At 38.8% G+C, this 27,664-nt stretch overlaps 1 protein-coding gene and 1 pseudogene across 1 annotated transcript in view; both read right to left on the bottom strand.

The window, feature by feature from the left end:
* Positions 1-27,664, bottom strand: part of lrig3 (leucine-rich repeats and immunoglobulin-like domains 3) — a 58,725-nt gene that overhangs the window by 23,366 nt on the left and 7,695 nt on the right. The window contains exons 2-3 of the mRNA XM_020525180.2: positions 16,812-16,883; positions 16,639-16,713 (exon numbers count right to left, since the gene is read on the bottom strand). Of these exons, the coding sequence (XP_020380769.1) occupies positions 16,639-16,713; positions 16,812-16,883 (147 nt within the window). The remainder of the gene's footprint in view (positions 1-16,638; positions 16,714-16,811; positions 16,884-27,664) is intronic.
* On the bottom strand, positions 847-945 carry LOC125485415 (annotated as a pseudogene).

Below are 27,664 nucleotides of genomic sequence, written 5' to 3'. Positions count from 1 at the left end.
GCCTATTCACCCTACCCAGGCCCCTCATGATTTTATAAACCTCTAAGGTCATCCCAATCCTCCATTACTCCAGAGAAATTAGCCCCAGCCTATTTCAGCCTCACCCCATAGCTCAAAGTGACTTAGTTCCAAAACAACTTAGCACATGTTCATAGAATCATGGAATCCCTACAGTGTGGAAACAAGCCCTTCAGCCCAACAAGTTCACAGAGCATCCCACCCAGACCCATCCCCCTATAACCCACCTAATCTACACATCCCTGAACACTATGGGCAATTTAGCATGGCCAATCCACCCGGAGGAAACCCACGCAGACACGGGGAGAATGTGCAAACTCCACACAGACAGTCGCCCGAGGGTGGAATTGAACCTGGGTCCCTGGCGCTGTGAGGCAGCAGTGCTAACCACTGAACCACCGTGCCACCCAATTTAACTTATTAAAAGTTTACAGCAACAAAAAGAACCGTGTTAAAACTAGCATTTTTGCCAAATATCAAGTATTATATGAACATGAAGAGGAGCAGGAGCAGACAGTAGTCCACTCAGCCAGTCAAACCTGCTGATTTTCTATTGTGACACCATTTTCCTGCACTATCCCTGCTTCCTGAGATGTTTGAATATTACAAACATCGATCAATCTTGGTCTTGAATATACTCAATGACTGAGCCTCCAGAGTTCTGTGGAGCAGAGAATAAAAAAAAGATGCATTAAACTCCCTACTTTACATTACTAGCAATAGAAGAATTGCTATGATAGTAACATCACTGGTGCTTTATCCTTTCTCTTTTTCAAAAAAACATACTGCACTATTGTACAAGTACACCAGTAAAACTCTGCGCAGTTGTTCTTTTTCTAAACCTTTTCATGGATTGGTGTCTTCCTTGCACAAAGACCATGCCAATCTTCACTGTAGTGTTTCAGATTTAGTATGTGCTGCTGAAACTCTTTCCTTATCTAGGAAGCAAAGCCCCATTGCAATGAGCCCTGTTAAGTCTGTGAAAGTCATTCCACATTTGGGAGCCAATCTTCCAAGCATTCTGCACCTTGGAAATGCCATTCCAAAAAAAAAAAATGTTCTTATTAACACTTTAATTCTTCAAAAGCCTTCTGGAAAATGAATGATTATATGCCATCAATTTTAAATTCTTTCACACCCTGCTCACTACCTTTTTACATTATCCACAAATCCCTCAAGTCCCACTGTACCCAAGATTCTATTGCGCTTTGCGTTGAAAGCAATGGCGACCAGGAGTCTACTGCTTCCTCAGCTACAAAACTGCAAAGGTTCTAAACAGCAGGTCCGAGCCGATGAACTCTGTAGTCATCCACTCGCGTTCCATCTACAAGACACGAATGAGGTGTGAGGGGGAATGCTTTATACTTGCCTGGATCAGTGCAGCTCCAAGAACACAAAAGAAGCTTGACATTATCCAGGACAATGCAGTCAGTTTTATCATCAGCCATCCTCAGGTTTCAACATTCACGACCTCCACTACTAATAAAGTGTCAGTGGTGTGTGTCATCTAAAAGATGCATTGCAGCAACTCACTCAGGCTCCCTCAGGAGTCTTTTCCTATGTGCCACCTGTACTACCCAAGAGGAAAAGGGGAGCATCACCACCTGCAGAATTCTCCCCAAGCCACACATCATCCTGACTTGAAACGATATTGTTGTTCCTTCTCTACTAATAGGGTATATCCACAGTACTAAGAACCGCAAGGGTTCAATTAGGGATGGGCACTAAATGCTGACTCAGCAGCAATGCCAAAACACCAAATAAAGGATCATAACAGTAAGGTGTGAAAATACTTCTTATATCAATTCTAAATGGCCATCATCTTATTTTCAGGCAAGACACAAGGTGAAAGGGCAAAAGTGTACAAAAAAAGGGACTATACAACAATCAAAAATGACAAATACCAGCACTACTGTTACTCTTTCTGAAGAAGGGTCCCGACCTGAAATGTCAACTTTCCTACTCCTCTGATGCTGCCTGGTCTGCTGTGTTCCTCCAGCTCCACACGGTGTTTTCTATCACTACTGTTACTCATCTACTTGAGCCAGACGTGTCAACAAAGCACCATATCCAACAAACAACTCCTCTAGAATGTAAAATCAGAAGAACTACCAATGCTGTAAATCGGAAACAAAAACATAAATTGTTGGAAAGGCTCAGATAACAAGGTGTAGAGCGGGTAACAAGGTGTACAGCTGGATGAACACAGCAGGCCAAGCAGCACGAGAGGAACAGGAAGGCTGACGTTTCGGGCCTGGACCCTTCAGAAAAAAGTTCAGCAGGTCTGGCAGCATCTCCGGACATAAATCAGATTTAATGTTTCAAGTCGAGTGAGGACGCCTTATGAGGAGGGGTCACTGAACCTGAAACATTAAATCTGATTTCTCTCCAACAAGTTCCATTTGTCTTCGGAAAGCACCTTTTGGCTTTCATATTCCAGTGGTCTTGAAACGATAATTAGTTAATTTTCCTCAGATAATAGAAATGCATAACGCAAATTGAAACCAGACCTGATACTCAAAACAGAATGTTTGCAAAGAATAAAACCTGAATTTCCAGTTTGAGTTTGGATCTGAACCCAACCATTCAAGCTTCAGCCTGCATATTAACAAACTCAAACAGCTTCTCTCAATTTGGCTTCAGGATTTTCAGTTTAGAGCTGCAAATAGCACAAAAAGCATTTAATAAAAAAGTTGATATTTCTACCTACTTTTTATATGGCTCTATTTATGTGTTGCTGTATTACTAACCATGCTGGAGTAGTGTTTTGAAAAACACTATGCTACCATACCCTGTATTATGTTATTACGAGTAAATCACAAGAACATGTTATAGGAACACAGGACTTGACAGCAGCAGTAAGCTATTCAGCCTTTCTACTCTGGTCTACTGTTTAATGAGATCACAGCTGATCTGCTTGTGGACTCGACCCCATTTTCCCAACCCCTATAAAACCCTGACTACCAAATCCATCAAAAATCCATCCAAATCAGCTTTGAATAAATTCAATGACCCAACTTCCATCATTTTCCACAGACTAATGACCTTCAAACACAAAAGTTCTCACCTTTGCCCTAAAAGCAAGATCTCTTACTCTTAAATTGGGCTCCCTAGTTCTAGTCTATTACAAGGGAAAGCATCCTCTCAGAATCCATCTCAGGTCCCCTCAAAATCTTACTTGTTTTAATAACATCACTTCCCATTCTTGTGAACATCAATGAGCGAGACCTTACCTGTTCAAATCTTTACTTTCCATAAATTTAGCTTCATCCCAGCAATGTGAAACCTCTTTGAACTGCTTTGAGCACAATAATATTCTTCAAAGGCAAAAACGAGCAGAACGGTCAGTGCTCCAGAAAGATTCAGTAAGACCCTGAACAGCTGCAACAAGATTTTCCACACTGTATTCCTTTCCCATTACACTTCCAATTCTCACCACCATCTCAATGGCCTTGCTAGTGGTGCGCACATCTTATGAATCAATTAATTAACAAGTGAGCTGAAAACAGTACTGAATTTTGATTTGAGATGCTATATATTCGAAAAATTTTCCAATAATTGCACGAGAAGATCACTACTACCTTACAGTGAAACATAAGCAGGGAGTTAGCAACTTCAATAAAAGTTAAGGCTAATAGTTTGGAAGGCCCAATTTTACTGGATATTCTTAGCAGCATTAAATCTATGAAATTTGCTTTGGTGTTGCCAACTCCTGCACAAGATTTATGCACACTGGGCCCCCTTACTAAGGGGGTGAAAATGTATCAGAAGATAAATTTCTGCCTTATGTGGATAGCAGTGTTTCAACTTCAAATCATTAGGCTATACTGTGTTTGCTAACCTCTACAAGTACAGTATAGGGTAACTAGCTGTAGTAACTCTGGGATAGGGACAGGAACAGATGATTAGGAAAAGGTGCTTTTAGAGTCAGAGCTGTACAGCATGGAAAAAGACCCTTAGGTCCAACTTGTCCACAGTGACCAGATATCCTAAATTAACCTAATCCCATTTGCCACCATTTGGCCCATATCCCCCTAAACTGTTCCTATTCATGGACCCATCCAGATGCCTTTTAAATGCTGTAACTGTACCAGCCTCCACCACATCCTCTGGAAGTTCATTCCATACATACTCCACCCTCTGGGTGAAGTTGCCCCTTAGGTCCCTTTTAAATCTTTCCCCTCTCACTTTAAACCTATGCCCTCTATTTTGGTCAAAGGCTTTACAACAGAAAACAAACAAGCCAGTCAATCAAGTCTGCAGAGATAGTAGGAACTGCAGATGCTGGAGAATCTGAGATAACAAGGTGCAGAGCTGGATGAACACAGCAGGCCAAGCAACATCATAGGAGCAGGAAGGCTGATGTCTCGGGCCTAGACCCTTCATCAGAAATGATCAATCAAGTCTGCATTTGTTTTTCAATCCCATCCTACTGCTCGTTTCCCAGACCCTTTGACCTGCATACTTTCTCCATGTATCTATTTCATTCCAATTTAGAACAGGAGATTTTAACCAAATTGAGATTAAAGTATTCCCCCCTACCCCCAAGATACCCTTAAATTTTCTTGCTCCAAACCACTATAATAATCTTGATTGAAAGTATGCATTCACTAGCACAAGACTAAGCTTGGCTGATACAGCCTTCACTTTCGGATACCCAAAGTGAAAATAAAGTGTGGAACTGGAGGAACACAGCAGGCTAGGCAGCATCAGAGGAGTAGGAAAGTTGATGTTTCGGGTCAGGACCCTTCTTCAGAAATCTTTCTGCCTGGCCTGCTGTGTTCCTCCAGCTCCACACTGTATCATCTCTGACTCTAGCATGTGCAGTTCTTACTTTCTCTCAGGGTGAAAATAAACACTTGTATGACTTTGGAGGTTAACTGCTGCTCATTAACTATTCCACTGCAGGAAGGAGTGTGTTTCGATGGGGGAAAAAAAAAAAATCGAGATACAATAAGGAATAATTTCATATTTTCTTGCCCCGTTTCTCTAAACCAGGTTAAATTGGGAAATCATATATACGTATTGTTCCGCTTTTGCTAGGTTTACTTTTCTCCCTCAGAATTACCAAGCTGGGTGTTCCGTTTTGTTACTCCAGGGCAAGCCACCTTGCTGAGGTCTAATACGGCTTCACAGGGTGTTACTGGGAGGTCTACAACAGCAGTCATTGCCAACGTCTGTTCATACTTCTTCTCCACCTCATGATGAGACTAGCTTCATACTTACTGGGTTAAATCACAGCCATAAATTGACACATTGGCAGCGCACAATTCAGCAATGAATGTGACATTTTATAGCAGAGTATAATTCCTTGAAAATGCCATGTTTCAGTTACAATTAGAGGAACAAATTTTTAAGACACTGATTATCCAATATGGAAGGCTTCTTTTTTAATTCCTACATCACAGTTTTAATTTTGCAGGTTGCAAATATTGCACACGTACACTTTTAGTTGGATTCTTTTAATACAACAGTATTTTACTATGCAATCTTATGAAACAAATGCAAGAAGAAAGTAATAAGAATGCTAAAGGCATTACAATCACCTATACATGAAATATCTACCCGAAAGAGACAAATGTGACTCTTCTCATTAGCTTTATAGGACCTCTATCAAACCTAGGATCCAAAATGGTGAGTACCATAAAAATAAGTTCAATAAATAATCTTAATTAGTCAGTAGTCATAAATGGAAGGAACAGCCTACCTTTGGAGTGGCGAGATGGTGGCTGCGGGTGGAAAGCACAGTGAGGACTGAATGGGGCACAGATTTATCTTGTAAAAGATCTACTTAACACCGTTTGAAAGGAATTCCAAGTGCTTTGAATTTGGACAGTGAAAATATACAACATGAGATACAGAATTTCACACATTCCAACTGTGTAAATGATACCATGAAGAATACAATTCAAACTTGGGCTATTACTAAAGGACACCTACGCCACAGCATCATGTGCCTTCCTCAAAAACTGAATTGAGACAAAAGGGAGGAGGGGAAAGAGAGGAAAATAAAAACTAAATTAGAACATTTAATTCTGCAATACTGAGACACCACAGATAGCTGTTTCAATTGCAATACTGGGCAACTTTCACAGCACCAGCATTTGGCAGGGAAAATTATTCTGAAGCTGTAAATTACAAGTTTCATTTTGACTGCCAATCCTGCTTTCATAGACGAATGATACAATAACTGAAAGCAAGAGACAAATTACAATGCAAGCTTACAATGACAGTCTTCAGCATTTGACTAATTTGTTTACTGCATGTGGGTGTCACTCAATCCTAACTTCCCTTGAAAAGGTGATGACAAGAAACTGCCCTCTTGAACCACTGCAGTCCATCTGGTGTGGAGACATCCAAACGGAGAGGGGGAAGGCATTTCCAGGACTCTGACCCAGAGACAGTAAAGGGATAGCAACATATTTCAAAGCCTGGATGGTGTGTGGCTTGGAAGGAAAACTGATGGGTGGTGGTGTTCCAATGCATCTCCTGCTCTTTTCCTTCCAGGTGATCAATATTATGGGTTTGGAAGATGTTGTCAAAAGGAGGTCTGGTGAGGCGCTGCAGTGCATCTTGCATATGTTATGCACTGCTGTGAATATGCAGTAGTAGGAGTGATTGTTTAAGTTAGTGCATGCAAAGGATTTATTGAATGTCTCCAGTAATAATGGAGCTGTACTCATCTAAATAGGTGGAATATATTCCATCACATTCCCGAAGAGTACCTTGTGGAAGACAGACAGGCTTTGGGAATCAGGGGTGAGCTACTCACCAGACTTTCAAGCCTCTGGCCTGTTTCTGCAGGCAATGCACTTGAATGGCTGGTCCAGTTCAGTTTCTGGCCAAGGATAACTACAGGATATGAGCGACTGGTGATAAGTGATGGCAGCACCACTTAATATTACGGGGAGATGGTTGGATTCCCTCTTGTGGAGACGGGCATTGCCCGGCACTTGAATTTCACTTGCCATTTACCAAGCCTAATCGTGGTTGTCCAGGTCCTGACGCACATGGACCACTTCAAGACACGAGGGGTTAAAAACCATTCTGATAATCAGTGAACAGCATTCTTATGACCTTATGAATTTAAGAAGATCACTGAAGATGTGGGTGAAGATGGTTGGGCCTATGACACTACCCTGAGGAACTCATGCTGCAATATCCTGGGTCTGAGAAGACTAGCCTCAACTAACACAAAGGGAAAAGCTTGTGATTATTGATGAGTTCCACTAGTGGAGAATGCTAACAGCTCTACAGGGCAGAAGGGAAAGGAAAAGCAACACTATACACTATGTATATTCAGTAGTGTCAACTCATTTACCTTCCAAACTTGGATTGTAATCTTTTGCCACTGGAATGATTTCAAAGCCAAGTTTAATAGAATTCTTCGTAATTTGTTTCTGCATGATTTCCTACTGCAAGGAAGCTTCAAACTACTCTAATTTACGGTGAATTTAATTTTATATAGTATTAAAGTCATACGGCACAGAAACAGACTTTTCCGTCCAACTTGTCCATGTCGTCCAGGTTTCCTAAACTGAACTAGTCCCAGTTGCCTGCATTTAGCCCATGTCCCTCTAAACCTTTCCTATATATGTACCTGACCAAATGTCTTTTGGATGTTGTAACTGTACCCGCCTCTACCACTTCCTCTGGCAGCTCGCTCATTATATGCAGTACTCTGTGAAAAAATTGCCCGGCAGGTCCCTTTTATTTTTTTTCCCCTTTATTCATTCACAGGTTGAAGGTGTCACTGCCAACCAGCATTTATTGCCCATCCCTAATTGCCCAAAGGGCAGTTAAGAGTCAACCACATTGCTGTCGGTCTGGAGTCACATGTAGGCCAGATCAAGTAAGGATGGCAAATTTCCTTCCCTAAGGACTTAGTGAGCCAGACGGGTTTTTCCAACAATCGGCAATGGATTCATGGTGATCATTAGATTCTTAATTCCAAATATTTTAATGAATTCAAATTCCACCATCTGCCACTGTGGGATTCAAACCCAGGTCCCTAGAACATTATCTGGGTCTCTGGATTAACAATCCAGCCATCGTACCACGAGGCCATCACCTCCCCGTTATTTCCCGCCCCCCCTTACCTTAAAGCTATGCCCTCTAGTTTTGGGGACTCCCCTACCCTGGGGTAAAAACCTTGCTTCTCCACCTTCTCATGTCTCTCATGATTTTATAAACCTCCATAAAGGTCGTCTCAGTTTCTTATGGTTCTGGGGAAGAGAGTCCTAGCCTATCCAGCCTCTCCTTATAATTCAAATCCTCCAGTCTCACTAACATCCTTGTAAATCTTTAATGCACTCTTTCCAGTTTAACAACACCCTTCCTATGAAGGTGTGACCAGCGTTATATGCAGTACTCCAAAAGTGATCCTACCAATGTTGTTTACAGCCACAACGTGAAGTCTCAATTTCTGTACTCAATGGTCTGACCAATGCAGGCAAGTGTGCCGAACACCGTCGTAAACACCCTGTCCACCTGTGACAACACTTAAGGAAAAATGTACCTGTAACCCAGGTCCTTGTTCGACAACACTCCCCGGGGCCCAATCATTAACTGTAGTTAAGTCCTGCCTGGTTTGACTCACCAAAATGCAACACCATGCATTTATCTAAATTAAACTCCATCTGTCCAGTGCAGTGTCTCATGGAAAGGATTTTCTTACACCCTGGACATATTTAAATCATTTTTAATTCAAAATATCAGTTGTTTATAATGCAAATGTTACAAATGCTGCTAAACAGTTTCACCTATGGCTATAGAATAATGAAAGTTAAAACTTATTTCCTTCTTGTAGCCACATTCAATGCTCAAAGTACTTTTCCTTTACTATTATACCCCTTAAACTGTGAGGAAGGAAGTGAAGACCGTTGTTTTCATGCTAAATTTGACAGTACATCAGCTATTTATTGATCTGAGATTTGTAAATCGAGATTGACAACATCGAGATACTAAGGTAACGCTGTCTGTGGTTAAGCAAGAATGAAGCTAGTAGAAAGGTTTAGAAAACTTGTTTTTGTAGTTTTAATAAATCTTTTCTGAAAAATCTCATGAAAGCAGTTTTTGTAACAAGGTGAAGTTGCTCGTTGCTTTACAAACAGCAACATCATTGTAAAGTAGGTAATTTTTGTGATTTTTGAAGCAAAACTGAAGTTATACTTCATGTTTGTCTATTCAGTATTGTTCTCTATTTGCATTCTTCTATACGTGAATTTAATACTGGCATTTGCTTCAAAAATCAAAAAAGTAACTACTTTACAATGATGTTGCTGTTTGTAAATCAACGAGCAACTCCAGCTTGTTACAAAAACTGCTTTCAGGAGATTTTTCAGAAAAGATTTATTAAAACTACAAAAACAAGTTTTCTAAACCTTTCTACTAGCTTCATTCTTGCTTAACCACAGACAGCGTTACCTTAGTATCTCGATGTTGTCAATCTCGATTTACAAATCTCAGATCAATAAATAGCTGATGTACTGACAAATTTGGCATGAAAACAACGGTCTTCACTTCCTTCCTCACAGTTTTACAACCTAAAATCACCTAATTTTATTATGGCCCACCATGTATTTATGCATTTCAAAGCTATGTGCATCTCAAGCTACCAAATGCAATTACTTTTCTTTCAATTTTGAGATTTGTTTGTAATTTGAAGGCTTACATTTTATAGTTAGAAAAAGTTCTGCTTCTTACAAAAGGCCTTATATGACATGGACAAAAATAGCGATTAAAAACCCTTAATTTCACAATTAATGCTGTCCAGTGTTAAATTAAAAAGTATTCAGTTGCCTTTAGAATCTCACACTGGTTTTGCTGGCTCACGACCATTTTTGCCACTCAGCTAGCAAACTTGCTATGGCAAGTAAAAAAAAACACAGCAAGTTTTGGTGGTGTTGCCGCTCACTGTGCAAAATTCTACACTCCAGATCTAGCTGCATCAAAGGCCTTGTGCAGTACAAAAGCAGCCTTTGATATGCAGCATTCATTGATGATGGCTGTCAATTTAACTTCGAAAACCAGACTTTGTTTTGATTTAAGAATTCCACCATGGACCATAATTAGATTAACATAAACCATCAAGCTTCACCTGCCAACTTTCTCAAGAAACAAATCTTATGGTTTCAGCTCCTGTTCTTAAAACGTTAGTATATATAAAGTCTGCATTTTTAACGGCAGATTTCTCAAGCGCCATCTGGTTTCCCATTCACTCTTGGAAAGCGCTCATTCATATCATGTGTCACTTAACTCTTATTCAAGCAGTACTGCAGACACGCTGACTGCACCAGTTGACCTGCGTGTAATAAAAACAAACCCCAATAACTCAACAGATGCAAGTAATTGAGCTGTGATCAAATTAATTAATTGAACAGTTTCCTGGGAATTTATTGTGATACGTAACTCTGAAAACTCATTTTGTAGCAATTATTCAACATGCTAATCGCAGGTTAGAAACTATGGTATGTCAACTTCTATAAAGGATGAAAGTTTGATTGGCTGAATTTGAGAATCTTGCTGAAAATGAACATATGGTGATAGTATAGTTCCAGCATGAATAAAGTCTGATTAGCCAGCACCCAAGCTTTATCTGGTAACATTCAGTTCTAATTCCAAAGTTTAATTTCATCTTATGAGTCAAAGCCCTTCAAAGTGGAAAATGATTCTGTTTTTCATTAAAGGGACCATGGAATAAAGTATTCTATATTATGGTTTACAAATGTGAGTTTCAACTCTAATAGGAAATGCCACACATGCAGCACAAGTTTACCCAATGTTGCAAAGCATGGTGAGATTCTGCAGAATATAGTTTCAAAACAGATGCATTTAACCCATCACATTTGCATTAAGAGAAAAAAAAATGCTCTTCCCAAATAAACTGAATGACTTAAGGAGGCCAATAACTATTCACTGTTGAGAAATCACACAGAGCTACTTGGCTGAGGTGCCAATGTGAAAGTTCGCAGTCGGGTATTGAAAGATGGAACATTGTAGTCTAATATTTTCCCCCCTTATTTGTAAGTCATCTGTAGAGAAGTATTGCATTCTGCACACCTCCAACAAATATCACTCTTTCAGCCTATTCCTGAGAACGGTCAGAAATCACATGACACCAGGTTATAGTCCAACAGGTTTATTTGAAAACACAAGCTTTCGGAGCCTCGTTCCTTCTTCAGGTGTTACTGCGAGAGATAGTATTGATACAGAATTTATAAGTAAAAGGTCAAAGGGTCACACCACTGTTGAGGTTGTATTAAACAAACCTAAGACGTTGTTAAATCTTCAATCAGTTAGAAGGTTTTAATTGATTAATATGTATACATAAATCCCTGAATCTCTTTCAAGGCACACGCTCAAACACACATTTATAAGTAAAAGATCAAAGGGGCACACCACTGATGAGGATGTATTAAACAAACCTAAGATGCTGTCAAGTCTTTAATCAGTTAGATGGTTTTAACTGATTAATATGTATATGTAAATCCCCAAATTTCTTTCAAGTCATTGCCCTGAGAGAACTAAAGGTTTTACCAGTGTAAAAATGAAGTGACATTTTAGGTCAGACAATGCATGTTAGGTGCGAGGCCTTGTTCAGAACCTGTTTGTGTTTTAGTTTGGAGTCAGACTGGTTTTATTTCTAAAGTAGGAATTTATAAAACGCCACATTGACTAATTGTCTATAAATTGGATGCTTTTTGAACAAAATAGGATGTATCTGCAAATACAAATTCCCCCCATAGATTTACACATGTGTGTTTGAGCGTGTGCCTTGAAAGAGATTCAGGGATTTACGTATACATATTAATCAATTAAAACCTTCTAACTGATTAAAGATTTAACAACGTCTTAGGTTTGTTTAATACAACCTCAACAGTGGTGTGACCCTTTGACCTTTTACTTATAAATTCTGTATCAATACCATCTCTCCCACTAACACCTGAAGGAGGAGTGAGGCTCCGAAAGCTTGTGTTTTCAAATAAGCTTGTTGACTATAACCTGGTGTCTTGTGATTTCTGACCTTGGTCACCCCAGTTCAACACTGGCACCTCCACCGGGATGCTGGTGTACAGCTGAGCCCCGAATTAATTTTCATTTCACCACAACACCAAATTATATACAATTAACACCATTGGAGTTGCAGCCCAGAAGAATCAGTGACTATAGGAAGAAACAGAATTACAATTTTACACCCCATAATTAATAATAATCTTAAATGTGTCACAATTTGTGCAACAGCCACATGGAGGTGATAAACAATAGATGCAACAAATCGGTTAAAGAACAATTCAGACTTGCTCTGTAAATTAAAGAACGCAAAACTAAGGTTTAGGCATGTGACTGACAAACTAATTGGCTGAAGATCAAAATTACTAGTTGTGGACTGTCATGCATCTTGAGATAAAACTATCTTCATTCATTTTTGACTTAATTCGAGTATTGTGTGCAATATGGTCCTCTTGCAAACTCACCACTGACATCACATTGCTTTTCCTATGGTCATTCTATTCTATAATCCACTTGCAACATGCATCATGATGTAACTTTCACAAACCTAAATGAAGCCTTTTGTAAACATCATAAGTTGTAGGGACAGAGTAGGCCATTGAGCCCTTGCTTCACCATTAGGTTTTCTAGCATTTTTTCCTTTAGAGGCAGTTATTGTATTTAGTTCCTCTCCTCCTTTTGTCCTTTGACTATTAATTTTGGATTAGTAGCACCTGCTTAGGGGAGGCGATGGCCTAGTGGTATTATCACTGAACTATTAAGTCCAGAGACCCAGGTAATGTTCTGGGTCCTCGGTTCAAATCCTGCCACGGCAGATAGTGGAATTTGAATTCAGTTTAAAAAAAATCTGGAATTAACAGTCTGGTGATGGCCACAAATCTGTTGCTGCTTGTTGGAAAAACCCATCTGGTTCATTAGTTTCCTTCTCTAAAGGACATCGCCATCCTTACTTGGTCTGGCCTACATGTGACTCCAGAGCCACAGCAACGTAGTTGACTGTTAACTGTCCTCTAGCCAATCAGGGATGGGCAATAAATGCTGATCTAGCCCATGACACCCTCATCCTGTGAATGAATTTTAAAAACAACCTTCTCCTGCGACCACAAAAATACTGTAAGCCAGCTATCCGGTTGTAGCAAGCACATTTGGTCACTTAAACTAAGGGCAAAAAATTACGGCTCAGTATCCCTGCTGGATTTTAATTATTTGCAATCTGTGGGAAGGGTAAAGGAAAGGATTGACCCTGGCTCTCACGTTCTGCCCCAGCCTCAGACTCACTGACTAGGTCCAGCAAAAGAATAACATTTCTGCACGCTACTGGAGGATGCCACATATTTGGTGAAATTCCAAATGTAAAATCATGTTTTCAGAAGAGAAGAAAATAAACAGATAAAATGGAAAATTTGTAAAACGGCAACATCGTCCAATTCCACATGGACAATAAACAAGGTATGCTGATGATTGTACAATTTATAATACAATTACATAGGGCGGACTATATTTCAAAAGTATTTTATCAGCTGAGAAATGCTTTTGAGTTTGAGGTTACAAAAGAAGTTATATAAACAGAGGACATGTTGAAATATTACAACATAAGGTATGATCAGTTTTGATTATTATGGCACTGTTCTTCATGTGGCTGTTGCACAAATTGTGACACATTTAAGATTATTATTAATTATGGAGTGTAAAATTGTAATTCTGTTTCTTCCTATAGTCACTGATTCTTCTGGGCTGCATTCCAATGGTGTTAATTGTATATAATTTGGTATTGCAGTGATCATGGAATGAAAATTAATCGGGAGCTCAGCTGTACTCCAGTATGCCGGTGGAGGTGCCAGTGTTGAACTGGGGTGACCAAGGTCAGGAATCACACGACACCAGGTTATAGTCAAGCTAGATTCAGGGCTAGAGTTGCTTCATTTGGCTCTCGAACCTGTACACACACAATATCAGCAAAAAATTATTTATCCAACTTTCTGAAAAGCTTCAAAGAAAGAAATTTCAGCATTCAAAATACATACAAATGGAAACACCAATCAGAATGTTAAACAAACACAAGCTACCAGGGGTAATGTACCATTCAGATTCCCAAAGACTTATCAGAAAGAGACAGTAACTAACTAAGCTAGAGAGACCAGAGGACTCGGGTTCATTTGCAGGCTATGCTAAATTCAAGCTGTCAAGCTAGCAACAATAAAATAAATATCATTTAATGGGGCATAGAACATAGAACAGTACAGCACAGTATAGGCCCTTCGGCCCACGATGTTGTGCCGAACTTTTACCCTAAACCTAAGGTCTATCTAACCTCCACCCCTACCTTATACGATCATCCATATGCCTATCTAATAACTGCTTAAATGCCCCTAATGAGGCCGACTCCACTACCCACTCCGGCAATGCATTCCACACCCCTACCACTCTGAGTAAAGGGCCTACCTCTGATGTCTCCCCTATATCTACCTCCACTCACTTTAAAACTATATCCCCTCATAATAGCTACCTCCACCCTAGGAAAAAGCCCCTGGCTGTCCACTCTATCTATACCTCTGATAGGCAAGGAAGTCTCTGGTTTAGAACCCAATCCTGTAACTGACAGCTGGAATGCTACATTGGACCACAACACTCTTAAATTAGAAATGGGCAGAAGAAAATAAGTTACGTTGCTCAATTCCCACCAATATACATTGAAAGAAGGTATATGAAGACTGGGGAAAAAATGGCAAAATGGACAGCAGTAACACTTTGAAATTGGAACGTATTAGTACAATGAGAATCTTCAAAGTTAAGTAGCATCAAAAAAATATTAATCAAGTGGGTTATCCTACTGAATTCTTTGCTTGGAATCTTCTATGACAACATAATGTTATATTGTAGCACAAAACAGTGGGTTTAACATTTCTGAGTTTTGTCTCTGCGTTGCCATGCTGACTTGACAGTGCACAGGTGACGCACTCTGCACTTAGCACAAGGAAAGACGTTCTGACTACATTTTCTCACACAAATTTGTTATCTGAAGAAATATGCAAGTAGATCTGTGTTTATGTATGGAGAAAAACACTTGCGAAGTTAAACTAAATGAATATCTTCTCCAAAAATAACAGGACAATTGGAGGTCTCAGATCACACGCCACGTCTATACTCGTGATTTGAAAATGTGAAAACATGGTTTGACAGCTACAGCTGTTTCATTAAGATTGCTTTGCTTATAACAGTAGCACAAAGAGACCTTTTTACCTTCTGTAGAAAAAAAAACAGATGCTACAAGCATTGATACTGAATGCAATTTAAACACAGGAGTAAAGCAGGAACTTGGGTGACATTTCTTTAACAGTTAACATTCACCATACTACAAAAAAGTGATATTTTAAAATATTGGCTAGATTACACAATAAACACTAAACATTCTGGCTGCATCAAGGTTTAAACTGCACCCAAAACTCTATTTATAATGCCACTGGACTCCTTACTTTTCAAATATGTGCTCTTTTTTCTCCCAAGGGGATTGTTAGAAACTACAAAATTGGTATCAGACAAATGTTATTGGATGGTTAGAGATAACAAGGTGTAGAGCTGGATGAACACAGCAGGCCAAGCAGCATCAGAGGAGCAGTAAGGCTGACGTTTCGGGCCTAGACCCTTCTTCAGAAGGTTATTTGGTTAGAGCCAAGAGTTCTCAGCTTTAACCAGGATTACTACGAGGAACCTGAGCACCAATGGATACGCATGCCTCCTTCCTTCCTTCCTTCCTCTAAACCTCATTCTGACCACTTAAAACGTTGTTTATAAGGCATTCAAATTGTAATTCCTCTGAACATCAGTTGTCATATCATTTTGTGAAAACTTCAGTACAAGTTACTGAATTCAAACTGTGATCAAGCAGTACAACTAGTTACACATCACTAGCTATCTATCACAGCTCACATAAATGCTGCATTTAAAAGCCATTCATGACAAATTCTGGACTGAGCTGTGAATCCAGCTCAATTACAATCCTAGAATATGTAGCTCCATTACCCTGGTGGCAATCAAATACTTAATGCAAGCTCACAGATGCTAAGCTCTTAAACAGTAAACAGTATATCAAAGCTTTCCAACAGCACAAATCCAGTTCAACAGTTGCAGATATACAGTACTTCACACAACATTTTAAAGTAACAAATGTAGCAATACTGTTTATCAGCCAGTTCCTACAGACTCATGGCATATTGCTCATTCTATTCTGAGCTGTAGGAGTCAAATTACAAACTATTGTTTCTCTACAAATAATGCATATTCATTTTGTCACCTGAACAGAAACTGTGGTTTAAACCACCAATTTAACAGCTTATCCAATGAACAGCATGTTTAACACTGCAGCACCATTCATGAAAACCTTAAATCAAAAGCTTTATCATTTTAACTGTGGTACAGATATTGTTTCCACGATCTTCTGACACAGAGGCCAATATTAACCTGACACATTCCTAGAATAACAGATTGTAAAATGCACTGATGGTTTCTTCTTCTGAGCTGTCCAGTTTCCATGAACACCACCACAACATATGGTCATCTGGAAACGTCACAAAAAGTTAGGAAAAATATATTAAAAAAATCGACACTCACAGTGAAAGAAGGGTAATGTTTGAAGCTATAATTCCAAAGTTCGGCACTTCAGTTAATTCATTGTGGGTTATTTTTCTGGAAGTCAAAAATCAGTTTTTAATTATTTTAATTTTGATCATCAGAATTTCAGAACTTAAATCATATTTATCTCTTACAGGAAGAATGTGACTTACACTTCCTGTAGATTATGAAGATTGTTAAATAAGCTGCTGTTGATAGAAGTAATTCGATTGTGGCTCAAATCCCTGTAAAATATAAACACATTATCGATTAATGTGGAATTCTATTTCAATGTGTGTAATTGACAACAAAATAACAGTTAAAACAATACTGGAGCCATGGGAAAGTCAGGAACAAATCTTCACACATCACGAACTGAATTTTTAAACTAATTAGAATTTATATATAACACACGTAGATTCAAGTTGGCATAGACACGGTGACTTATTGAGAGTTCTCTAAAGCAGATAATATTCTCACATTTCTTACAATCATTCTACATTTTCAAACCTCTGCTTGTACAAATCTAATGATGATCTTGCTTTCTGTGCACCTTCTCTGCAGCCATAACGTTGAACAGGGCAAGAAATACAATCACCCTATGACCTTTGTATGTTATGATCTGCCTGTAAAACTGTACACAAAACAAAATGTTTCACTGTATGTAGATACGTGACAATAATAAATCAAATCAAAGTTGAAACAATAAAGTAATTTACTGCTAGCACATTGGGTATGTAGTAGGATGAGTCTGGGATACACACCAAGGAAGTCACACAGGTTTAATTCTTGTTCAAAATCAACTCATCAAAACTAGGCCAACAGTGGAGCATCCAATTATACCCATTATTCCCAGACCAGAGGATGATACGGCCAGGGCTCCTTTTCTGCTTTCTAGCATGTCATGGCAGGAATCATTTATGTGGTGCATTGAAAAGTAAGTTAACTTCCAGTGAGTTAACTGGAAGTTACAGTTTCTGAACATACAATAAAACGAAAGCTGGAACAAAATGCCAACCTTTGGAGTAAAATATTGAGCCAAACTGTGACGGTCCAGGCAAACTTGATGAATGATTTGTTAGGTCATATCACAGTTGTATACAAAAATCATAAAGGCTACTGATGTCAAAGTAACTATGCCCCAAATGGAAAGAACGGTCTTCAGAAAATAGGCATTTAAAAACAAAACCAGCATAATGTTGTTGCTTGATATACTTAATCATAAGCACAAGATGTTTGCAATGTATTAAATCTAGACAAAAAAAAACATTTTTCAGTCAATAAGGGGCTTATCATACCACTGGGACAATGTCAACAATTAATAGTAAGTCCACAATGCTACACCACACTTGACTGACATCCCTCTAAGCATTAGAGACAAGCTGGAGTGAGGAGTAAGAGGGGAAAAACAAATCAAAATACCATTGTTTTTCACAACTCAAGCTTCCCAAACATGCAAATGAAAGTCTGGACATACTGAACCACAAAGACACTAATTTAACAAGTTTCCGATACCACAAGGTGAAGAACATAATGTAGAATTAAAGGCTGAAAACTTTCACTTATTCCTTATGCTGTACGATGTTTATCGGAAATAACTGGGTTTCCAACTTAATATTTGGTTTGACAACATTTTAAAAAGACGAAAAAAGAGAATAAAGGGAGTGTTTTCAGGACAGCAATTTGTAACTAGTGGTGCTCTGTGGGATCAGTGCTGAGGTCACAATTATTTACAACATATATTAATTACTTAGATGAGGAAAGTGAACGTACTATAGCCAAGTTTACAGATGACAAAGAGAGACAGGAAGGCAAGTGGTGGGGACAACACAGTCTGCCGAGGGATACAAGCAGGTTAACCAAATGGGCAAAAGTTGGGTAAATCAAATATAATGTAGGAAAATGCGAGGTTGTGAACTTTGGCAGGAAGAATAAAGGAGCTGAACATTATTTAAATGGAGAAAGACTGCAGAAAGCTACAGGACAAAGGGATGTGGGAGTCCTTCTGTATGAATCACAAAAAGCTAGCATCCAAGTTCAGCAGGAAATAGGGAGGAAAAATGGAATGTTGGTCTTTATCTCAAAGGGAGTGGAGCATAGAAGTAGGGAGGTTTTGTTAAAATTATACAAGGCATTTGTCAGTCCTCAGCTGGAATACTGCGTACAATTTTGGAATGCTTATCTAAGGAAACATATACTGGCATTGCAAGCAGTCCAGAGAAGGTTTAATAGGCTGGTATGAGAGGGGTTAAGTAGTTTAGGCCTGTACTCATTAGAAAATGTAGAGGCAACCTTGTGAAAACATACCAGATTTTTAGAGGACTTAACAGGGCAGATGCAGAAAAGTTGTTTCCCTTTGACAGAGGGGGCAGTGGGACTGGGGGTTCAGGAGAAGAGTGATAATAAGGGGTTGCACATTTAAGACAGAAATGAGGAGGATTTTCTTCTCAGAAGGTAATGAATCTGTAGAATTCTTTACTGCAGTGGGCTCAAGATTAGATCATTAATAAGGGAATGAAGGGTTATGGGGAAAAGGCAGGGAAGTGGAGTTGAGGATTATCAGATCAGTTACGATCTCATTGACTGGAACAGAATAGCCTACTCTTGCTCCTAGGTCTCATGTTAAGGTCAGGCAACACCTGTGGAGACAAAAACTTAATGTTCCAGATCAAAACTAATGAAAGGTCATCTCAACTTAAATGTTAACCAATTAGATCCATGGACTTGTGACAGCTGCTGAATGTCACCAACTTATAAAATTTTCATTTCAATTTTCCAATGTCCACAGTATTTTACTTTTGTTATAAAGAAAGGTTATACTAAGTGAAATCAATTCTTTTGCATAAACAGCTGTTACAATCTAGTCATGAACTAAGCTGCACGTTTAATGATTTTTTTTAAAACTGCAATCCAAATCAGAGAACTTAAACTGAAACCCTACAAAAAAAAATCTGAAGCATGTTTGAAAAGGGACCCACCAGACAGCTACAGACACGAGTAGATCTGTTCAGCTGGAGTTGCAACATGTACTGAGCTGGCAAAGGATTTAAACTACAAAATCGTCCAATTACAAAGACTGCTGCGCAATATTGCCACACTGGAGCCAGGCACTTTCATTTGGAGTTCAAACTCCATCCCATCTGTAGTCTATCAGTAACTGTGAAAACAGCATTTAGCCATTTTTAACTGAAGTTGTCCAACTACTTTTCACAAAGGATTACAATTTGAAAAGACTATAGCGTAAATTTAGGACTAAAAGAGTGCAAGCTGGTCAATGGATTTCAGAGAAACTCAACCGGGCTCAAGCTCAATTTAGAATAACCTTGAGCCCTCATGTTTAAGACAGACATTTTAAACTATTGATCATTTACTCTGGAACCATTCAGGCATTTCAATAAATTTAGTATGGTACTTTAAGAGTAAGAAAAAAATGGTGTTGAACTCTTAATTAATTTTAATCTCCAAAATGCCAGGCGAAAAAAAAATTAGGACCCAAACCACACTTTTTCCATCTGTAAAACAGCCCTTCATTTAGTACCTTTATGCAATGTGTTTGAGAAAATGTAGACACTTCAGTCTGGCAGTATAGAGATGCAAGTCTCTACTGGAAGAACAGCTTGTTTTAGTAAAGGATTATATTCAGGAATTTTCTACATATGGCAACTTGCCCTTGAAAAGTGCTCAGTCCCACTTCACATATAAATTTCTTTATACACATACAAAAAATCCCAAGCCAAGACAATCACCATTTATGGAATCAGATTCTAGACAGTTGTTTTGACCAAAGTAACTCAACCTCTCAATGATTGATTTTGTTACCTTGTTCTGGCAGAAAATTAGCTGAATTAATTCTAAAAATTAACTTTCAACTTGTTACTACTGCACTTTTTAAATTAAAAAGGTAAATTCACACAGAGGTATGATCAAAACTCTGTTCTGTGCCTCCGTTGGTAATTTTATCATGAGAAGAGAAACTCAGCAATAAACTAAACAGTCCAAACTTTAATGGCTTAACTAGAATTACTCAGTTGCAAGATCCAAGTGATTATCTCAGTGTTTTGCCATCCATGGAATCTTGAAATGTGCATAAAGACTTGGGTTGAAGGTATCCCACTGCTCCTCAACAATCCTCTTCCCTCCCCCAGAAAAATACAAAGAATGGCCATTCAATTACCATAATTTGCAGAAATTGCAACCAGTCTCCATCAACTTTAAGAGAGAGAAAAAAATTGAATGGAAAATATTTTGACTTACTGTGGACTGAAATAAACAAAAATTTGTAAATAGGTTCAAAGAAACAAATGTCAATCATTCCCCTGCACAACAATCAACTATACAGTTTAGCAGATGCAAATTTTGATCTGCAAACTTTACTGGGTTAGTTGTTTTCACTAAGTGATTGTTATTAGGCTAGAGGAGATAAAGCAAACTGCAAACACAGATCCAAAAACTAAACTTCACCAACCTGCTTTTATCTCCATAAAATCTGTATGTTCAAAAATATTTACTTTTTTTGTGGAATATGGTCATCTCTTTCAAACTAATCCGTGGCAAAAATTGTTTAGTTTTACAATATTATGCATAAAGAATTGTTGTATTTCTCAACTCAGACTCTCTGTGGCTTCACTCACTGAATGTTAAAAATAAATAGATAACTTCATTTCATTCCTTTATCATCCAATTCTTTTCTTGCAAATAGTCACTATCAATCTCAAAACCATAAAAAACTCCTTCAACAGTCTCTATTCCAGATATTACTTGTGTAGACAGTTTCCTATTTCTAATAAAATTCTGATGTACATTCTCAATGGTTTCCATGCCCTTTCTATGTTGGAGGGTTGAAATTTACTATAGTGTTCTAACTACTTTACACAAATTCATCATAAAGGTGAGATGGGAAAAATATAAAAGGACCTAAGGAGCAATTTTTTTTCACACAGAAGGTACTGCATGTATGGAATGGGCTGCCAGAGGAAGTGGTGGAGACAGGTGCAATTACAACATTTAAAAGGTTGGGTACTTGAATAGGAAGGGTTTAGGTAGAAGCGGGCCAAATGCTAGCAAATGGGACTAACTTAATTTATGATATCTGGTCAGCATGGACAAGTTGGACCAAGCGACTGTTTCCATGCTGTACAACTCTATGACTCTATAACCTCGACTATTTCCACTATTTATGAAGTCAAATACAAACAGCTTAATGCAAACATGGATTATGACTTTACAGACTCAACAACCTAGTGATCCATAAAGTTTGGACAACCCGAGAATAAAATATATGCATAGGGCTCTCACTAATTCCACGTCGGAAGAATAGTCGTTGGGGTGAGGAAATTCATCACCAGCTAACAACAGGAGAGAGTGCATCGCTTGCTTTGGCACTACACGTATATTTAAGTTCAGCAGTAATCTGTAAAGCAGGTAAGAAACACGCCAATTTAGGCAGTACCTTCTCAAATCTCTTCAATGAATTGCATGCTAGCCTTTGCACATTTATTTTGCAAGTGATTTGCTACTCATACCACATAGGTCCTAGTTAATCACAATCCCAAATGAAATGTCAAAAATATTGTTATATTTTCTTTAAGATGACCAATACAGTACTCCAGATGTGATCTCACCAGTGCCCTGTATAGCTGAAGTACTTTAGCATTTAAATCCTCTTGTAATAGACAATATCATTCTGATTCTATAGGTGTGAAGCTGGAAAAGCTCAGCAGGTTAGACAGCATCAGAGGAATAGGAATGTCAATGTTTCGGGCCAGTGCTGATGAAAGGTTTCGGCCCGAAACATTGACCTTCCTGCTCCACTGATGCTGTCTGACCTTCTGTGCTTTTCCAGCCTCACACTTATAGACTCTGGCTTCCAGCATCTGCAGACCTTATTGTCTCCATATCATTCTGACATTTTGCTATTTATTTGCCATTCCCGCATTCTAATATTTTTTGAGATTCATGCACGATGACAGCCAGATCCCTCTGCAATCTCACATTTTGGATAAATGCTGGTGATAGTTAAGACACAAAGGCAACAAATAAGCATGATGCTGATGCTAACGCATGTAACAGATGGAATGTCAGACATGAAAATCCTGATCAAACCCACTATACTGTATTACTTGATTGGAGATGAGCTGGTTGTTGGTTGCTAATGCAAACCCAAACAAAAATAAAAGTTGGAAACAATTGTTTGCTGATTACAGAACAATCCAAAGGCAATCAGGCATTTTTTAAAATGTTACTAAAAAATAGTAAACAATCAGCATTAAAAGTTCTCTGCTCTGGAACCAACTTCAGACGTTGTGGAAAATATAAGTGCAGCTGATTTCAGACAGGTAAAATTCCCCCATCTGCAAAGTCCCATGGTGTACAACAAAACCACTGGGTTATGGTTAGCTCTTGCAATAAATGATGAGAGGCAAAGCTGTACATACATTTATTGCATTCCCATTTTAACAGCAGAACCCAAAACGGCATCTCAATCCAGAGTTAAGTAGAAACAAGCACTACAGAACTTAGTGAGTTCAAATCATCCAAAACAGGAGTCCAAAAAACTACAGCTTCAGTTCGAGAGCATCTTCACAAAATATACTTACAGATATATTCATGATTACATAATAAAACAGCTGTTGGATGCATTTAAGAACAAGAAATAGTTAAGCATAAAAGCAACAGTTCGTTGTTTCCCCACCTCAATTAACTAAACCAATATCTTGTTTTTTACTCTTTCAAATATCCTATTCCAAATGCTTGCTTGGAAAGATGTTAACAAAGAAAGTAAGGAAATAGCCCCAAACCATTCAGAACAAACAGCCATCACTTGGAAGAAATTAATACCTCTACATATTCTTCCTGCAGGGAACTGAGGCCACATTGTGACACAGTAAGCAGTCTGCACCTGGGGTAAATGCTCAAGGCCAAAAGACTGTAAACGGGACTCATACTATAAGTTTAGGAAAAATACCAACTATTTGTGATAGAGGTTAACAGGCATTTTCCATTTAGTCATTGGTATCTAGAGCCCTTTCTGTATTGCAAAGTGGTTTAATACCATGGTTTAAACATCTGCATAAGTAAAGCCAAATAGATTTTAATCAATGCCATAATGTGGGCAGATCTGCTAATTCAGCAAAATAAAAATGCTGGGAAGGGAGAGCAAAGCTTTAACCACTTTAAGACACCAATACTGAGTAACACATAAATCAGCCTGGTATGTTAAAAGTTTCTGGTCTGGATTGTAGAGAAAAGCAGCTGTGGAGAACAGCTCATTGCCATGTGTTTTCCTGGCTGCCCTGACAATAAAATCAAGTTTTTTTTTAAACTGAATCTTGGGAGTTATCGCACAAATTTCAGGAAAAGATTGACTTTTTACTGAACCTTTTTCCTTTACATGTTATACTTACTGTTGCACCAGAAAACAATGCAGCAGTCCAAGTCAGATTTACTATTTAGATGCAATTTTGCTTAGGGGCCATGGATTTTTTTTGACTACCAGCAGAGACATACAAAGCAAATTAATACTAATTATAATGCAAGTTAAACAACCGTTGCTCTATAAATTAGCCCACACAAAACAGTAATTCCACTTTTAATTATGAAACTTATTTCCTGATTCTGATGTAGCAATCTTGTCTTTTATAGTGTAATTACTCAGCAAGTAAAAAGCCCACCAACTTTCTCTGAACTTTCTCTCTACTTTCCCAAATTGTAAGTCTTTTTGAGATCAATCTGTCCAGGGATGTTATGACACAATTCTGGAGCAGGTGGGACTTGAACCTGGGTCTCTTAGCTCAGAGGCGGGGGCACTACCACTGCATCACAAGTGCCCTCAAAGCTGACACTCCGGTACTACCATGGACGTTGTCTTTCAGATGAGCCATTGATATTTTCTAAACAACTTGTTCAGAGATGTCACTACACACCTCTGAAGTAAGTGGGACTTGAACATCAGCCTACTGGCTTAAAGGCAGACATACCACCACTGCACCACAAGAGCTTTTTACCTTTCAGGGTACATAAATTTTAATTAATTACTAACGCAAAATAACTTCAGGACAATTATCTAATGTTAGAAATTCATCAACAGTTTGAGCTTTGCTGTCAAATTTTGAAATCTCTGCCTTAGTTAGTCCCAAATAAGCACTGTAAAACATGTATGGTCTGAAAAGTGATTCTTTTCCTGCTGCAATTGGTCCTTGGCCGTGCTTGTATTACTTCTTCATACAGTCTTGCCCTTAGGGAAGGCAGATAGTCTAGAACTTCAAAAGGGCATAGACAAATTGGTAGAATGGGCAGACGGGTGGCAGATCAAGCTCAAATGGACTAATGTGAAATAATCCATTTTGCTTGGAAGAACAAGGGGACATGGAAGTGCAGGTCAAGTTGAATAAGCAGTGAATAAAGCATCAGTAACCTAGTACTGGTTCCAGTTCTGGGACCACACCTTAAGAAGGATGTGAAAACATTGCATAGAGTGCACAAAAAGACAACACAATGGTCCCAGAGACGATCAACTTAAATTGCGAGATTAATTTAAATTAGAACCGTCTTCCATGCAGAAAAGAGCGCTGAGGTCATAACCAATGGAGGTATGCAAAGTCTTGAGGGGTCTGAACAGAGTAGATAGGAAGAAACTGTTCCTGCTCACAAAAGGATCAAGAATAAGAGGGAACAGATTTATGGTAATTTGCCAGAGCAGCAACAGTGGTGAGGTAAAACACTCTCACCGCATGGGTCATTAAGGTTTAGAATGTATGGCCTGAGTGCAGTGTAAACAGTTAATATTTGGCAGACAAAAAGTCACTGGAGTGTTATTTGAAAAGGAACAATGGATAGGGAGAAGGCAGGGGAACTGATGCAGACAAAAATGGAACAATTGGGTTCCTTCTGCACTGCAACAGCTCTTTTTTTCATGGGATGTGGGCATTTGTGGCATTTCACCATTTGGTGCCCATCCCTTAATTGCCCTGGAACTAAGTGGCTTATAGATACCATTTCAGGCAGCAGGTAACAGTAAACCACATTGCTGTGGGTTTGGAATCACATGCAGGTCAGATTGGCAAGAATGGCAGATTTACTACCTCAAAAGCCATTAGTGAACCTGACGACTTTTAAAATTACAGATTAATGATAATATAGTCACCATGACTGAGACCAGTCCTATATTCCACATTTTTAAATTGAATTTAGATTTCACCAGTTGCAAACAAACCCAATCTCCATAGCAGTAGCCTGGGCCTCTGGATCACTAATGTCTTTCAGGCATTACCTCTACGCAATCACTATCAGAGAACATCTAATGTGAAGCTGCTTTTATGCTGGCCTGTGTGTTTTGCCTAGGCACTGGTTCTTCACATGGGTCAACCGTTACTACTGGCCATCCCAAAGTAAATTCTGTAGTTAAATGCCAAGGCCTTTGTAAAAGTTAAGCCTCGAAACAAGACACTTCCTCAAACTGAGACAACAAGGTGTAGAGCTGGATGAACACAGCAGGCCAAGCAGCATCAGAGGAGCAGGAAAGCTGATGTTTCGGGATTCCCTTTGGAATGGCCAGTAGTAGCAGCTGACCCATGTGAAGAACCAGTGCCTGGACAAAACATACAGGCCAGCGTAAAAGCAGCTTTTTCTGAGGAAGGGTCTAGACCCGAAATGTCAGCTTTCCTGCTCCTCTGATGCTGCTTGGCCTGCTGTGTTCATCCAGCTCTACACCTTGTTGTCTCAGATTCTCCAGCATCTGCAGTTCCTACTATCTCTGCAACACTTCCTCAAACTGGCAGCTTCTCACTTATTGCCCAATAGGGCCATTTAATTTTTTTTAAAAACAAAACATGGATTAAGCATAAATAAACAAGCGGTAAGAGGCATTATGACTTTGATGTTCTGCATTTTACTAGTTGTGTATTCACTGGAATTTAATAAACTTGGACAGTACAGATTCTTCTATACGATAGCCAAAAAAGTCAGTTTATGACAGTCAACAGTTCAAAGAACGATTCTGCAGCCATCCATAGCTATTTACAGCTTACTTCTTTTGCCTAAACAAATGTCTGAAAGGTCAGCTAACAACGGTTTGTTAATTTATCAATTATCAATTAACCCTTTGTTCGGTTAGTTTAAGTCACAATTATAGTTTTCGTTTGGAAGTACTTCTCCCAACAGAAGTTCATTTTCTCCAACATTTGTATTTACACTGCAATTGACAGGTGCTGAAGTATTTAAAGCAATTATGACTGTGACCACAGCTTCAAAGAACAAATAAACCAGTCAAATAGCAATCTACTGACTACAAAGAGCTAATTCAATTCGCAGAAAGTTACCCAAATGCCAACATGAGTTGAACAGCTCAGTCTTAAGAGTATGCTCTGAAAAAAAATTCTATTTCGGACAGAGTGCATACTTTGGCTCCCAAATTTCTCTCACCTTCCCTCACAATTTTCTTTCCTGAAGGCAGCGATTCACACTGAATTAGTCCTATGACTGGCATAGCAACTTCTGGGAGACATTTAACAAAGAAACCATCACAGAAAACCAGGTCCCACTCTCATCATCTACATTGGCATATTCAGGACTGAATAAATACCAATAAAGGAATTAAATTTTTCTTTTCCTTAAATTAGGTAAATTAAGCCAAATCCAGAGCATCCACTTAAGATCGTGTAACTTACTAGACCAGAGCCCTTGATTCTTCACAGTAATCTGAATGAAATTCCCTCTCCTAAAATAGTCTCACCACTTCCTTCAGGAATGTGGCAGAAATAAAACTGACAAAATTGTCCTGACTGACAAGAAGCGTTGTGTCAAAAATGGTTTACATACAAAACAAAGCAAAGATGTTCAAGAGATTCAAAACTCGACTCCCATTCAAATAAGGGTTATTTCAGAGATAGTAGGAACTGCAGGTGCTGGAGAATCTGAGATAACAAGGTGTAGAGCTGGATGAACACAGCAGGCCAAGCAGCAGAGGAGCAGGAAAGCTGACGTTTCAGGCCGAGCCCCTTCTAGGCCCGAAACATCAGCTTTCCTACTC

This window comes from Rhincodon typus, chromosome 18 (genome assembly GCF_021869965.1).
Source record: "Rhincodon typus isolate 14 chromosome 18, sRhiTyp1.1, whole genome shotgun sequence".
NCBI lineage: Eukaryota > Metazoa > Chordata > Chondrichthyes > Orectolobiformes > Rhincodontidae > Rhincodon > Rhincodon typus.
This window is presented reverse-complemented; position numbering and strand designations above follow the sequence as displayed.